The sequence below is a fragment of the Penaeus vannamei genome, chromosome 15, assembly GCF_042767895.1.
Source record: "Penaeus vannamei isolate JL-2024 chromosome 15, ASM4276789v1, whole genome shotgun sequence".
NCBI lineage: Eukaryota > Metazoa > Arthropoda > Malacostraca > Decapoda > Penaeidae > Penaeus > Penaeus vannamei.
In genome coordinates, this window is record NC_091563.1 from 15,878,991 (window position 1) to 15,896,543 (window position 17,553).

Consider the following 17,553-nt stretch of genomic DNA (forward strand, 5'->3'; position numbering starts at 1 on the left):
CATCAGAAGGCCAAAGCATCCATACCATGCCATCTTCTATGATATTGCTGTGTCTAGAAGGTGAGTTAAAGCTAGGGCCGTAATGATAAGTTAGATTATTGTGATGTGGGTTAACCTTTGTGATAAAATATCTTTTTAGGACTTAATACTGATTATTTATAGAACAAAACTTCAATGAAAGTGAAGCATAAGCAAAGCTGTATAATACGTTGATTGATATGTATTACAGTGCATGTTGAGTATATCTAAAGGTTAACCTCATCTGAATTTAGAATGTAATTTGCACTAAAAGAAAAGGGAAATCCAAAAGATACATAAGCTGCAGTTTATATTCTTACAGATATAGAGATGCAGTACTTAGTAAAAGAAGACATTAAACAGTAACATGGAACAGATCTCCTGCATATATCATTAAAAAAGCAATTATTTTTGGTAGCCTTTTGGTGGTATAATTAAAACAATAAATGACAGGTTAATAAAGAAATCATGTAATTTACTGAAACTCAACACAGGTACATTGCAAGTATCTGTATATAATTACAGTCAGTGATGCAGTACTGAATAATGTAAATAATATAAATAAAGCAAAATTAATTTCCTGAGAAAATATACGGATTTACTTACTGAGCAATCATCATTTCTTTTGGGAGATATATGCATAGTTCAGTGACTTTCTGGCAAATCTAATTGTTCCTAAACCCTCAGATTTGAGATCTCCATTTTTGTGCTGATCTTCTTAAACATGGTGACAATGGCCATTGAGCACTACAACCAGTCTCGGACAGTCGACTTCATACTTGATGTCTTCAATGCACTCTTTACAACAATCTTTGGATTAGGTGGGTGGAAAGCTAACTGATCTTCTTTCAGAAGTATTTAGTATACAGAGTTTACATTTCACAGACAGAAATCATAAATTGCTGATTCTTCAATACATATATATGCTTATGATAGCAGTCAAACTATAAGTAATATGTAACATCAACAGAAGCCATAGTCAAGATCATTGGTCTGCGCCATCACTACTTCACGGTACCTTGGAACCTGTTTGACTTTATCCTGGTGTTTGCCTCCATCATGGGCATACTCCTCCATGATGTCCTCACTGACTTCCCCATCAGCCCAACACTTCTCAGGGTAGTCCGCGTCTTCAGGATCGGACGCATTCTACGTCTTATCAAGGTAAGTCTTAACTGACCAGTGGCTGACTCCTAAGGTTTGAGTCATTTGTCTTTCTTGTTCTTTGCTGCCTTTAGATTCAGCTGAAGTTCTTCCCTTCCCCATACCTCCCTTGACCCCATCCATCCCACTTACCGCCATAAATACCCGCCCACTATCCCTTTCCCTCCTCCCCTTCCCTTCTATCCCGTTGCGTGATTATTTTGCAGAAGGATTGTCTTAAAAAGTTATATACATATATATATATTAGACCCTGTGCAAGATTGTTGTGCTGGATGGCAATCCCTCCTAAGTGCAGATTTGATGTTTTGATGTTTGCCCCTTTTTTGCTGGAGTGATGCTGGGGCGTCGTCCTTGCAAGTTTGTTGTTGTGGGTAATGATTACGCATTGCAGCATTTCGATAGGTGTTGTGATGTACAGTGCTTGTGTGTAGTGAGAGGGTTATGTGTTAAGGGGTTTGCAACTATATTACAGTTAAATTTTATGTAAAAGTCAAGGTTTAGTGTATAACTTTATTATTTATTTTTATCATCACCTATTTTTTTTCTTCTTCTTTTTTTTTTTTTTTTTTTTTTTGAGATGAAACTTTAGCTAGAAATTAGTTTCCCTAGGGTCACTCTGTTATTTATCATAACCATTGTCTGAAACTAGGCATTTATAAATTTATCATAAGTAATGTATACTGTTGAGAGACACACATGCATATGCATGCCCCCGCCCCCCTAACACACACACACACACACACACACACACACACACACACACACACACACACACACACACACACACACACACACACACACACACACACACACACACACACACACACACACACACACACACACACAAATACACACATGCACAAATACACACATGCACACAAATACACACATGCACACAAATACACACATGCACACAAATACACACATGCACACAAATACACACACGCACACAAATACACACATGCACACAAATACACACACGCACACAAATACACACACGCACACAAATACACACACGCACACAAATACACACACACACAAATGCACACAAATACACACACACAAATGCACACAAATGCACGCACACACACACAAATACACACACACAAATACACACACCACACAAATACACACACACGCATGAACACTCACGCACACACACACACGCACACACACACACGCATACACACACACGCATACACACACACGCATACACACACACGTATACACACACACGCATACACACACACGCATACACACACACAGACAAATGCACACACACAAATCTACACACACACAAATGCACACAAATACACACACACACACAAATACACACACACACATGCACACACACACAAATACACACACACACACACACAAATACACACCCACACAAATACACACAAACACACACACAAATACTCGCACACACACAAATACTCACACACGCAAATACACACACACACACACACAAATACACACACACACACAAATACACACACACACACAAATACACACACACACACACACACACACACACACACACACACACACACACACACACACACACACACACACACACACACACACACACACACACACAAATATACTAACACACACCAAACACAAATTTACAGTTACTCTGATCATATTGGTGACCTAATTTTTACAACATGTCAGATATGTTCCATTGTCTATGCCATTACTGAAATTTTGCTCATACACAGATGCACTCTTATACATATCATACTCACGGTATACATTCTTATTAATGTTTATGATATTCTGATTTCAGATTTACTTGTTATTCATCATGTCTGTAACTTAGGTCTTTGTTTTGTAGATGGGTAAAAGCTGACGATATAAAACAAATTACATGAAGTACTAAGTAATTCAGTTTTGTCTGACTGCATTCTTAGTTTAGTATTTATTGAAACTGAGTGAATAGAAACCTCTTATGTGATACTGCTAAGCCAAATGATTATTTTTTATAATTATTATTATTGTATCAAATTCAAATATCTTGATGTTACTGTTTAAAGGCAACCTAGGCAGGAGAGACACTGTCCCTTTTCCCTTTAATTTCTTTTGGTCTATAGGTATTTGAGATATATATTTGAGAGAATATATTTCCAGGGGTTTTCACATGGTACCTCTGTCTTGCATATTGTAACCTATAAGTTTTGTATCATAAATAGTCAGCATTGATTGTAAGATCAGTGATCTGTTCAAGATGATTTAGAGCAGTTGCAATATTCGAAATTATTTTTAAGATATAGAAAGTTAATTCCTCTTTTTCTTTGCCTCAGTCTTCTGATCATAAAGTCTTAACCTTTTTTTCCTCTCATTTTTCTTTTTCATTGTCTCTTCCAGTATAATATGTATTTCCTTCTTCCTGTATCTATCCTATCTTACAGTTTGAGCCTTAGCTATTTAATGAATTTAATTTCTTTGTGTATTGGCAATATGTTATCACGGATCTTGCAGCAAAGTATTCATAAAGTTTATATTATAAGTCCACATAAGTGTATTGTAGTCCTTGAATGTAGCTCAGTAGTGGTCAAGTGGTTCACTGGATGTAGCAATATTGGTGTCTCAGGCAAAGGAGTTTTTATAGTGAGATGCACACAGTAACTTCTAATCTGGAGACAATTTCAGTTTCCTGTTATTCAAATATCTTCAGGCGTCTTCACTTTTTTCTACTTTTGTTTGCTGAAAAAAATGTTCCAATTGTCAATTTTACCAGCTGATTTTGTTCATACATGAAGTTTCAGAAAGAGATCTGTTCTAAATCCAATATTTAGAAACTTTGTTAGTTTGTTTGTTTTTTGTTATGTTTTTTATTTCATTAAGGAGGAATGTCAATTGATGTTAAATATACATCATAAAAAGTTTTGATAGTCAAGTCTTTTTTTTTTTTTTTTACCAGGGAGTTCAATAAGCTTAAAATAACACATAGTATTAGCTAAAACATTTCACCTTTTTAAATAAGACATTTTTCATTAGCTGAAACTGATTGAGAAAAAGAATAATACTTCAGATGATCAACTCTTTTATTACATTATTAAAGCACATTCAACACTATGCATTTCATTGTTAAACTGCACTACTACAAAAACTCTTTACATGGCCTGATAAAAATCCAAGATCATGGACAAATGTCCTAAAAGGTAGCTGATCACGTATAAGATGTGCATTATGTCAAAACCATTCATAATGTTGATTTGACCCCTTTTTTTTTTCAGTATCAAGTTTAGAGTTGCAAGTACTTTCTAAATAGGACATGAGACTAAGTATCCACTTAGCTATTCATCATTTGTTTCTTTTGTTCTCAGGATAAAAGATAACACTTTATTATGAATGGTTTCCCAAGGTCATTTGTGTGAGTTAGCAGCAATACAGTGTCAAAAGTACAGTACTGGAACACCCTCGTCTTTAACCTCCTTATTCCCAACAGCCGACGGTGAACGGCCGAAACTCCTTCTTCGGTCAGGTAGCCTTTACGAATTAACGTCCATAACGTCCACAACCACTTGCAATATTGCACCTTCCACTTTGCAAGCAACTCCCATGTTTTCTTATACTGTAATATTGTCTTGGACTTAACAACCTCAGAGAGCACGCCCAGGTGGAATGTGTTGTGATGATTTCCTTTTTTTTTTTTTTCCAAAAAATTTGGAGTTCGTGTTGGTGTTTTTAAAAAATAGTAAATACTAATAATCATTATTGTAATTAAAAGAAAGATTATTTATTTTGTTTTGTGTTTTTCTTATCATTTTTATGGTATTTTTGGTACCACACAATTTTTGGTGCTATAATCAGTTATTACTCTTCAAAATCTCCTACCATCCAAACCATCACACAAAATGGAAGTTACACAATGTCTACTTCGACTATCAAACACACATCCTAATGGGCTGAGACAAAGTATTAGGCATGATCCAGAGATATTTAGGCTGACCTTTTTATCTCTGGATTAGTTCAGTCTGTATACAGTTGAAGCACAAACAGTAAATCAGTAAAGTTTTATTGAATAACTCGTCAGTAAGACTGTGCATGAAGAATATAAATAGACATGTAAAAGTAGAGAGAAAATTGATTCCGTTCTCAATGACTAAATAAAGGCGTAATCTAGTAAGATTATTTTTATCTTGGATAGTGAAACCCTAAACAAGAAACAGATTTTGATTACATAAATAGATATATATAGTAATAAGAATGAGAGATCTAAATGGTAATGTTTTGTCTTGTAATTGAACTTGCCTTGCTTTGGTTTGATCTCTATACTCTGATGATGACACTCTCAATAGTGTTTGTATTTTTGATAACTGGAAGTCGTATGCAAGCGAGATGTTGATGTAGTAGTGAAGCGCACTTGTGACTTCCAAGACAGACACATCCTAGAATTGCTTTTTGTGTTCTCTTTTTTATGACACCTCACTACTACTAAAAACACTAGGCTTCATTTCAATGTCAGCACGCAGGTGGAACATAGAACGAGACTTCTAGGTGTGGGGCCTTGAACAGTGCTGGTATACATGCTTGCCTTGATATCTGGAGCATGTGCCTCATGATCTCAATCCAGGTGTTAGCTGGCATTGTTTGTGTTCCTCAGCCCCTTGCGGCTTTGTTTTGTGGTCTAGCTCCTCTTGCTGTGTGTGAAATTTAGCACTCTAACTCCAGTACACAAAAAATAACTCCTCATTATTTGGTTTATAAGTATGTTAGTATTATGCCCTTGTGTGCTTGATAAAACTATTTTAAAAAATCAGAACAAATCTAATTTCATTTGTACCCTAGGACTAATTTGTCAGATGATACAAATCACATATGGCATATGCATGTTTAAATATTGCTTATAAATCAACAGAGAGAGTTTTATTTGTGTATTTTTATATGAACTGATGACTTAAATTTTCAACACTCAACTCTCATCCAGACACAGTAAGTTCTGTTTTACACCCTGTCTCCAGTCTAGTTGTATTTAGTGTCATCATTAATGTTTTATTATTGATAATACATTGTGCAGACAGTTTTTTTTTTTTTTTTTAGGATATGTCTATTTTTTCCTTTTGAAAGGGGATGTCCATTAGACTAGCTGGTAGGTCAGTTTATCAATTGCCCATACTTAGTTATTTGGAAAGCTACCTATCAGTATGTACAAGATTTTTTTGTTCTTTTTTACCTCATTCTTTTTTTTCTAAATCTTTCCAAATGACTATTGAATATGTAATCAATGTAGGCAATGTATATAATAGGAATGTTAGCTTACTTTGCTTTACCGTATCAGATTTTTAGCAGGTAGTCCTTGGAAATATTTCTAATAAGATGTAAATACTAGACTTTGCTAGTTTTTATTTTTTTCAGCCATCCCCTTCTGTAAAGTTACCATGAAGGAGTAATAGATTATTTTTTTCCTCTTTCTGAAAAATACAGTGTTATCCGTAGAACTTGGTCTTGTCTGTGGCCATCATCAAACCCCTCCATAATCAACAAAGAATTCTCCCCCCTTTTCCTTTTTTTATTTTTATACCTTTATTTATTTAATTATTTATTTTTTGTACCACTTAGGCATGATACTTAGTTATACCGGTTCAATTTTTCCAGGCTGCAAAGGGGATAAGGAAGTTGCTGTTTGCCCTAATAGTGTCGCTACCGGCACTGTTCAATATCGGTGCATTGCTATTTCTCATCACCTTCATCTACGCAATCATCGGAATGGCGGTGTTTGGTCACGTGCAGCGGAAGGGTGCTTTAGATGATCTGGTCAACTTTGAGACTTTCGGCAGCAGTATGATGCTTCTCTTCAGGTAAGCCAGGCACATCTTTTGGCTCAGTATCTGGTGGTTTCTATATGGGACTTGCATAAGCATGGGATTTCCTATCTTTTAATAATGATAATAATGATGATGATGATAATGACAATGATAATGATAATAGTAATAGTAATAGTAATAATAATAATGATGATAATAACAATGATGATAATGGTAAAAATGATGATATTAACTTGGATGATAACAAAATTACTTGATATTTATGATAATCTTTCATCAGTTCAATTGACAGTTGTGACAGTTATTGAAAAAGTATGAGCAAGTTCACAGCTCAAGACAAGTTATAAGCATTTTCATACTACAGTGTTCATTCTCAACATGTTTCTGATAAAGGCCATAAACATCAGTAACCCAATATTTATTGTAAAAGGATTTTATTTTATTTTTTTTTTTTTTTTTTTTTTTTTTTTTCAAATTTTAACAAATACAAAAAGCAATTTAATCTCCCCTCATCTGGTTGAGACAGAGAGAGAAAAAAGTAAATAACTGAAACTTTTTTTTTTTTTTCTTTTTTTTCCTTCCAGACTGATCACTTCTGCTGGCTGGAATGACGTCCTGGACCCTCTCATGGCTCAACCTCCGGACTGCGACGTCACTTATATGAACCAGCCCAATGGCAACTGTGGCCACCCTGTGATCGCCATTGTCTTCTTTGTGTCGTTCATCATCATCAATTTTATGATTGTGATTAACATGTACATTGCTGTTATTTTGGAAAACTTTAACCAAGCACATAAGGAGGAGGAGATTGGCATTGTGGAAGATGACTTGGAGATGTTTTATGTTAGATGGTCCAAGTGAGTAGACAGGATTGTTTTTGGCAAGTTTTTTACAGACATTGATGAGTCATTAGTCCTGTTGAATACATTTTATGCAAAGACAGTTGTTCCTTTCATATATAAACACACCACTGTATAGTACAGAAAGTAGTCTCTATAATATTTTTATCCCTTTCAACAGGTATGACCCACATGCTACACAGTTCATCAATTTTTCACAACTCTCCGACTTCATCTCCAGCCTTGATGCTCCGTTTGGCATCCCTAAGCCAAACACTGTTGCCCTTGTGTCCTTTGACCTGCCTATAGCCAAAGGGGACAAAATCCACTGCCTGGACATCCTCCACGCCCTCACCAAGCATGTGCTGGGGCATGTAGAGGAGACTGAGGAGTTCAAGAGAGTGAGTGTCTTCTGCTTCTTCTAGGAATAGAGTGAGAGATTAGGGTCCAAAGCTGAACGAATTCTGTTGTGGGAAATTTCTTGTGATCTGTTTTAGACACATTTGTGTATTGATGGATGTGATGTGATGTGACATGTTTTGTTGTGTGTGTGCAGATCCACAATCATTGACATCTATTACTATAGTATTGATGTTTTTTTGTAATATACAAGAGTTACTGTCTACTAGTATGCCAGGGGCGTGGTGGTCCACCATATACTATCAGTTGTCACTGGTGGGCCTCCTGCCCTCTCAGTTAGGGGCTTGATTATTATTGACTTTCTCTTGTTACCGTACAGTAACCAAACAGTAGTTTGTTTTTAACTCTGTGAGTTTAGTTACCCTGTAGCCGTAGTTAAATTCCTGATATATATCTGCAACTACACATAATGAAGTCTTTTTTGGGGCATAAGAGAAATACCCATTTCCTTTTTCATAAAAGTTTCTCTTCCTCTTTGTCCCTTGGCTAAATCCTCATTGTTTGATGCCCTCAACCACGCCCCTGTTGATGTGAATGAGTAATTTGAGGGAATGTGTTATTGTATAGTACAGTTTATGCATTTGCATCAAGTTATTTATACATTTTTTTCATTACATCATTTTAGGAAAAGTTGAACTGTGTACAGTTGGTGGTGTTGTGTGGTAGGAGTCAGATGTGTTTAATGAGTGAGCAGTATAGAGATTCTAGAAGGAGAAATGTCAGCATCTTCAGAAATAATGCACAGTTTACTGCAGTTATTTTAATACGTAAAGTAAAAACTAATCAAATTATTCATTTAAGAGATTAAAAGACTCATAGTAATCTCTTTCTAGTAATCTCTTACTGGTTCTACTCAACAAGAGTGGCTGATACTGAGTTAGATGTCATTTTTGTCGTGATTAAACATTATCATGTACATTTAATGGTTTCTTATGATGTGCATATAGATACAGCTACACTTTCATCTTCTTTGCTTATTTCCTTTACTGTCCTTCTGGATGAGCGTTTCCTGCCTCATTACACAGCGCTCTCCTGAGCTCATATTTACCCATTCTTGGCTTTCCCTTTCCCTCGTCATGGTAGCTTCTGTGGTTTGTTTTTCAACTCGATTCACGGAAAAATGGAGACGCAGTTCTTGATACAAGTCCTCTTTCGACAGTTTAAGTTGGCGAGAGGGGATTTTCTAACAAGAAAATTTATTTTTTATTTTTTATTTCTTTTTTTCATATTTTTTTCTTGGTCTTCTTCTTTTCTGTAAATTTAGCTGCTAATACAGGCCACAGAGTTCTTGTGCCCCAGCTTATACTTCAACCTCCCCCAAGCCCTTTGCTTCTTTTACGATTTCTTGCATCATCCGGAATGTGGCTGCTGGAAAATCACATTGAGGATGTTTTATATTATCTTTGATGATGGATGATTGTTGCAACTCTTTAGTGGGTTTGAAAAAAGTTTTCTTTTTTTGAGTATTTAAAATTGGCCTCTCTTACTAGTTCTTTTCTCTGTGTTATTTTCATATGATTGATAGAGTTAAGCATAGTATCAGAGCCTCAGCCAGATTCCAAAAATAGAGTACCAGAATTTTTTCTTTTCTTTTTTTCTTATTAAATCATTTTGACGTCTTTATAAGCCTATAATTTTTTTTCAAACTCCACCATTAATATTTATTGCTGAATTTTTCATGCCTGATTGATTTCTCAAGCCTCATTTGCCGCAATAGTTCAGTGCTATGACTTCATAAGAAAAGAAGGAAACAAAGAATCAAACAAGACCATTTTCTTTTTAAGCAAATGACGTACATAAATTTTGAAAGTATAAAGTACGATTTTGTGCTATAATACTCCTTTCATCCTCTACCTTTTGTAAATTCTCCCATCCCCCTTTTTAATACATGAAGATAACAGTGGATTTATTCATGGTTATTAAAGTTCCAAAGACAATTGGATATATTACAGATTGTCTCCAATACAGGTTTGTGACAAGTATACTTAAATGCAACCTTTTAAATATTAAAAGCAACACTGCAGGCTTAAACCCAAACCAAACCCCCCATACCCAATGTTATATATATAGTTAATGTTGTAAGATGTATATATATTTGATTATATAATATATATATAGGTATATGTATATGTTTTTATGTATATGTATACTATATATGTGTTATATATATATGGCTTTTGTGCAATGCATATGGCACCTGTAGTATATGTACACACCATGCTATACATACACACGGCTTATCAGTGTGCTTTTTTTCCATGTGGGCGCGTTTGCATCCTGCGTATAAGTAGAGCAAATGGATACAAGCCTTTAGGAGACAGGCTAGACCAAGAACAGCATGTAGTGCTTTGTTATTTACACACAAAACATATGGCATTGTAGACCCACAATGAGGGAGAGTGTCTGACTTGATGTGCTATAGCTTGTTGTGTGCTGTTGGTTGTTCTCACAGTTGTTGTTAATGTTCTTACTGTTGTTGTTTGTTGTTGTTGTTGTGGTTGTTGTTGTTGTTGTTGTTGATGTTGTGGTATGATTGTTGGATGTAGCTGATATACCGAAAGAGAAAGTTGTCAAGGCAGAATGTTGCTGATGGAAGACACAAAGCACATTCTTTTAGTCTTATCAGGAATCATGGCAAGAATATTTTGTTGCTATACAACTAAATCATTATTGTTGCTTTCCCAAGGTTTGACCAAGCATATATTAATAAATGATTCTCTTTTTCCTTGCTCTCTTTCCTTTGCCTGCACGAGGAAAATGTTTATGATTGCATATATGTTATGGAAACTGCCCCTGATGCATATATGCCATGAATGGTTTGTTCAAAACAAAATGAGAATCCTGTAATATTGTCTCTTACATTTTTGTTCAACTATATCTGCATTTGGTTCTCTAATGTCATTCCTTGGGAAAATAAAATAATAGTGCTCACCGAGAGACTGGATATTAACTACTAGCAGATAAAGCTGGAAAATGTTATTATATTACTTCTGTCAAACTAAGAAGTGAGATTGTGCCTGACACTTACACTGCTGAGTACCACAAACAGTAGAAATGTTCACAGCATGTAAGGCAAAATCTTTCAGAGTTCATATTCTGGAAATAAAAGGGTACAACTTGTATATTTGAGTTGAATGAATCACATTTGCCTAGCCTCCAGTCCTCGATTTGCCTTTGAGAACATTCGCGTGTCCTGTTATGTCCTTGATTCCTCCGTATGTGCGTGTGGAAGCGTCCGCGCCCCCCCACCCTTTACTCTCACCTGCACAGCCGCCTGCAGTGTCTGCACTCTGCACCTTCGGGCGAGCCTTACCACCGACTAACGCTCACAGTTCCCTAGTTCCCCCCTCAGCTCAAGATGCAGATGGAAGAGAAGTTCAAGAAGCAGTTCCCAACTCGCAAGGAGCTTGAGATCGTATCCTCCACGCGTCGCTGGAAGAAGATGGACTCAGCTGCCAAGACCATCCAGATGGCCTGGCGGGCCTTCCTCAAGTAAGTTCTTGATGGGTTTTTGAGCCTCAGTATTTCTTTTACCAGAGATGGTCTTTAGGTATGGCCACTCATGAATCTGCTGAAGCAAAATAGGGTGAAAGAGTTATATATATGGGCAGTTTAATTCATTTAAAAGCTATGTGTGGTATTTCCGTTCTTCTTCTTCATCTTCTTCTTTTCTTCCTGTAATCCTTCTTTCTTGATGAATTATTAATATATCTGTGAAAAAAGTATCATTCAGTTACAGAATTACTGAAATCTGTAACCCAAATCTTAGGAATTGTGTTTGTTTTTATCTTCAATTTCCAATGTCATATATTTGTGTTACAAAGGTTCTTTGGCAGACATGATTAATATTTACCTAATAACATGCAATAAATTTTGTGCTGAAAAAATTACAAAGCATGGAAAAGTCATTAAAAAAAACAAGAAATTAAAAAAAAACATAACAGAGATGAACAGAGAGAACATTTAAAAAAAGAGAGAAAAAAAAATGTATAAGAAGTTATTTCAGCCAATCCAACCATTCTTGACAGTGTGATAGGAAAAAAAGAATACATGATGTGGAAGAAACATGGCAAGGAGATACTAAAGAATCTGGGATGGGATGGCTGAGGATTAGGTTAAATTGCAGAAGAGATTGAAGGAGAAAATATGAGAGGAAGTAAAAAGAAAAAGTAGAAGGACAAATGAGTTGAGAAAGGGAAATACAAGAAAATAAGTTGTCATTTAGCATGAAAGAAATGGGAAAGGAGTTAGTTAAAGGAAAATATATTTTTGTAAAATAAAACTTACGGCTTAATGATAGAAAAATCAGATAACAGCAAGTTAAAATGTAAAAATCTGCAAAAGAAGAAAAAAGGTGAATTTTGAACAGAACAGTGATATGAATGAGAATAAAGTGACATTAATAAACAAGAAAAAATATCAAATGCAAAAGGATTTCATTGTTAAAAGAGAATTATATAAAACTATATTAAGAAAATGTACAATTTAATGATAAAAAACTAAATAACAAATGTTAATAACAGTATTTATAATTCAGTCCTTAGCCAATAGATACATAATACATATGGTATGATGTATTATTTACAACCTTTGGCAAGGGTATTATTTCAAAGACTGTTTTAACCACATTTTTAAATTGAGAAGCTTCACTAATAATGCTAATAAAGATGAAATTTAACATATACTTATCAAAATTAACCTTCCCATGTTCTTATGTTTAATTGGTTCTTATACCTTCTGTTTCAGCTAAAGATAATATTCCAGCAAAAAAAAAATTATTATTAGTTTTTTATTATTATTATTTACATATATATATATAATATATATATAATATATATATATATATATATATATATATATATATATATATATATAATATATATATATATATATATATATATATATATATATATTTATATATATATTATATATATATTATATATATATAATATATATAAACAATATATAATATATATATACATATATATATATATATATATATATATATATATATATATATATATATATATATATATATATATGTATGTATGTATGTATGTATGTATGTATATTTTGGTTTGAATGCCAGAACAAAGCTGGTTGTGAAATCAGCAGCTTCAAAAAGTGCAAAAGCATTAAGAAAATCAAGTAAAAAAAATCCATTTACATTCACTTCACGTGAATGTTTTTAATGTAAGGTCATATAGATTCATTTAGGAGGATTAATAAGATTTTCATTTTTCTAAAACTTGGATTGAATTATTTTCTTAAAGGTTACTGAAAATGCTAATATTACATATCAAATCTCATTTCAACTCACATTTTTAAAATTATAAGTTTAAACCAAAAGGAGTTCATAAATAACTAGATTAAGTCCACAAACATTACAAGCTAGAGTATAAAACACAGTTTCTAAAGAATTATTGAAAAGACTAATTAAAAAGAAAGAAGAAAGGGAATCCTCCTGTGAACCTGTCTGTCAGCTGCACGCCATGACCTTACAGAGCAAAAAGAGCGAGACTAGAAGCGACAGGAAACCCTTCTCAGGGAAAGACCAAGGAGGGGAACGAGATGCAGCTCCAGAGCCTGGAATAACTCTGCCTTCCCCACAGTAGCGTAAATTTGTGAATGTTGACTACTTGCTGTTTTTTGGCCACTGTACCGTATCCATATATATTTTTTGGCAGCTCATGATTAAGTTTCTCCTGGGCTCCAATTAGAGGCTGATGATGGGGTGTCAGATGATGGTCATAGAGTCATTACTTCTTTTCTATATAATTTGTTGTGGCTTTGGGGTATAATGAGATCTAAGTAGAGCACATCTGACTCCTCTAAATGGACCCAATCAATTTAAATCACAGGCTGAAAATTAGCCATAACACTAATGTCTGTTCTGATGCTTTAGATTATAAACAATATCAATTATTTGACTTTTTTTTCCTATAGTAACACACAAATATAGGACTTTGTGCAAGCTAAGCTAATGATCATATTTCATTGTAGACTTCCACAACCCTTTTATGAAATAAATGATAGCTAAATAAACCCCCAAAAATACATTGCATAAAAATCTAATCCTATGTGATATACTTCTCAATAGCTTTTGTGATTTTGTTAAAACAAAATATTTATTTGCATAATCTACTTAGTATTTACCAAAAAAAAAAAACTCTCCCTCAAAGTGCATGATATAAGAATATAGTATGGTTTTTAAACAAGGAGAACTGTTCTGGTTATAAAACAGAAAATTTCTGCCTAGATCAGGAAGCTCCTAGGTATGCTGTTATCCCATTCTTAAACATATTTGCCAAGAGTGAATTCTTGAGGTGACAACTTGTGCTTCAGCTTCAGCTTCCTTGTTTCTGCAGTTGAATAGGCAGACAACCCTTTAAACTACTATATAGTAGTAGAATTACATTGGGGAAGTTATTTTGTACTAATATGATACATCCAGTAACCTAACTCACCAATAACAGAAGAATGAAATGCTTAGGTCATTCTTAGTTCTTTTGAAGCATATGAGTAGTTGGTGTACTTTGTTGATATTCTAACACTAACAGGTGTTTTCAGATAGTCTATAGAAACACTGCACTTTCAAGTGAACCACGAGATATCTGAATGTTGTACTTTTGTGTATGCAACAAACGAGTCAAAGAAATAAGTTCATGTTTTGTATAGCACACACTTCACAATCACATTTTCGGTTACTGTGATAGTGTTATTACTCAGAATGAGTTGATTTACTTCTCCCCATATTGTATGAATTTCAGTGTGCATATAGAAAAAAATTATGGAATATAAGATCATGCTTATCAAACACGCAATTGTAACGATGAAAGCCTACAACTTGGCAACAAGTAACCCCTGCTTTCTTCACAGGCATCGGCGAGAGTTGGAAAAGAAGAATTTACTCCTAGAGGAGGCACAAACACAAACTTCCTCTCCGGGAGGGTCGTCTATACGCTCTGGTTTCAAGAGGGTATCAACCCTATTAGCGGCGGTACCAATGCCCATGAGTATGCCTCGCCGAAGGTCTGTCACCGTCCTCCAGGTAAGATTCTCTCTCTCTCTCTCTCTCTCTCTCTCTCTCTCTCTCTCTCTCTCTCTCTCTCTCTCTCTCTTTCTCTCTCTCTCTCTCTCTCTCTCTCTCTCTCTCTCTTTGTGATCTGGTATTATTATTGCATCATGAGAGTTTTCTCAAGAAATCAACACAAAGAAGTAAAGAAAGATCTCAATGTTCATACTCCTCCCTAAAATCACTCTTAGAAGACTAAGTGTCCACAGGTGGATGGAGAAAGATCTAGGCCTAGCTCACGCCGTGCTTCCCGCTCTTCTGTGAACGATACGTCTCCCCGTGGGTCTCTCTTCTTCTTCCCCATCTCACGCCGCGCCTCCAGAGCCTCTGCCACTTCCGCCAACTCAGGAGCATCATATCCATCACTCGTGTCTGTGCAGATACACCGTGTTGCTGATCGGGAGTCTCCCCACGCCACCCAAGGGTCCACAGAAGCCCTGAACACAGAGGCCAGCTGACGCAAGCCTTCTTCGGGCCCACCTTGATGCCCTCCCTCACTGTAACCGGTGCCCACCCTCCCCAGCTGTAAGCTAACAGCTTCTGAATGAGTGCTGTTGGCTCATTACTGATGGTTGATAGCCTTCAGTTGAAAGCTGATGGCCAACAGTTGCTTAGGTTCTGCTCGTCTCACCTGAGCGAGTCTGACCCACATGCTGCCCGGTCACTCCTGCCTGGCTGGCCTTAGCCCAGTCTATTCCTCAAAGCCCAACTGTGAGGCTTTATGCGCTACGAGTACCCAAAGGAGAAGAGAAGGAGCACTTTGGTTGCTCTGACTGTTACAGCTTAGTATTTCCATACGTTCCTGGAGTCTTTGTCATGTTTATCATTGGCACTTGTCCCAATTAGATATGAATTTTTTTAAGACCAGTTTAATGGTGTATAACTGCAAAGATAAGGATTTTTTATTGATATTATTGCTAGTTTACAATGACATGTGCCATTGTTGTTGTATATAAGAAGTATTTTCACCTGTGGATTATTTCATTTCCTGTTATAAATAACATCATATGCAATTGCTTTTTTCTCTTGCAAATACCATAGGCTCACTATAATGTGCATATACAACAATAGGTTTTCATATAGGAAACTAAATAAAGTTCTATAGATTTCATGATGGTCTTGAAAAAGAGGACAATGTAAGTCTACATATATAATATAATCTCTCAGTGTAGTTCAAGTTAGATATTTTGTTTTTGTTACTGTAAAACAAAATTCCCCTGTTATAGCTGCATCTCTTTTTCAAGGTCTTAAGGTCACATAATCAATATTTTTATGGCATTATAGCCTATCGTTATCCCTGCACATGAGCATGGAACCATCGCGAAACGATATGCAAGTAGAGTTATTTGCCAGTTTGTTAGCTTTGCTGTAGGGTGCCAAAGATTTTGTTCAAGCATTAGACTAAAGAGAAAAAAAAAATAAAATAAAAAAAACAAACCCTCTTGAAAGTCAAGTTTCATGGCCAATAAGATCAGAGAATATTTTTTTTCTGTTTTACCCAACCAGATATTATGCCTTACTTCTACAAATAAACTCTATTTGTTTAAGGTGTTTATTCAAATAGAAACTCACCCCATGAAACTTGACAGACATGCTCTTATTTAGCCAACATTTAGGTTCCTGTACTAGACAAAACGTGCCAAATAACTGCACCAGCTTTTCAAGGATCACCTCAACCTAGAAATTAATCCTAATGTACTTAATATAAATGTATTATATTGTATATAGTTTTACTTTTCAGAGCATAATTGGCAAATTGTAATCTATTTGTACAGTGTTAGGTGACTGCCAAGTTATCATGTTGATGTATCTTTGATGTTCTTGTTATACCACACTTTCTGATTTGTTGTTTGCCCATGCAAGGTGACATAATAGGATATTCTTCAAAGAAACAAGGCAGCTTATGACATGAAACTTTATTTGTTGCAGAACTATTCCTAAGACTTTGTATCCATGGTACAGTTTTTAACCCACTTACATGTTTATTTGTTGTCATTATTTTTTTTCACAAATAGGGATGTTCTTCTGCAACAAAGGTAAGCTTCTGTAATAAGTTTCTTTTAAGATAACTTATTATCCTAGATTTTAAACTCAGCCATGATGCACTGCGTGTAAAGCATTCACCGGGTATCAGTTATCACAGACCTTTTTGTGTGCAATGTCACGTTTGCAATACCCAGCAGCACCATGTTCATCCTAGCACATTCTACATTTGTGTCTCTAATCAATTCAAAAACTGACAATGGATATTTTTAACAAG

General features: G+C 35.2%; 1 protein-coding gene across 6 annotated transcripts in view; it reads left to right on the forward strand.

Annotated features, from left to right (window-relative positions):
• The window catches only part of LOC113818714 (sodium channel protein 60E-like), a gene marked incomplete at its 5' end in the record, with an annotated part of 39,093 nt that extends 21,884 nt beyond the window's left edge, over window positions 1-17,209 (forward strand). Inside the window, 10 exon segments of one of the 6 annotated variants that reach the window (XM_070130477.1) lie at window positions 1-60; window positions 706-839; window positions 989-1,182; window positions 4,640-4,675; window positions 6,790-6,992; window positions 7,544-7,816; window positions 7,980-8,199; window positions 11,559-11,710; window positions 15,098-15,269; window positions 15,503-17,209. The exon segment at window positions 1-60 is cut by the window's left edge and continues 95 nt beyond it. In XM_070130477.1, coding sequence (XP_069986578.1) covers window positions 1-60; window positions 706-839; window positions 989-1,182; window positions 4,640-4,675; window positions 6,790-6,992; window positions 7,544-7,816; window positions 7,980-8,199; window positions 11,559-11,710; window positions 15,098-15,269; window positions 15,503-15,751 — 1,693 coding nt within the window. 6 annotated transcript variants of the gene reach the window in all.
• Window positions 17,210-17,553: the final 344 nt, after the last annotated feature.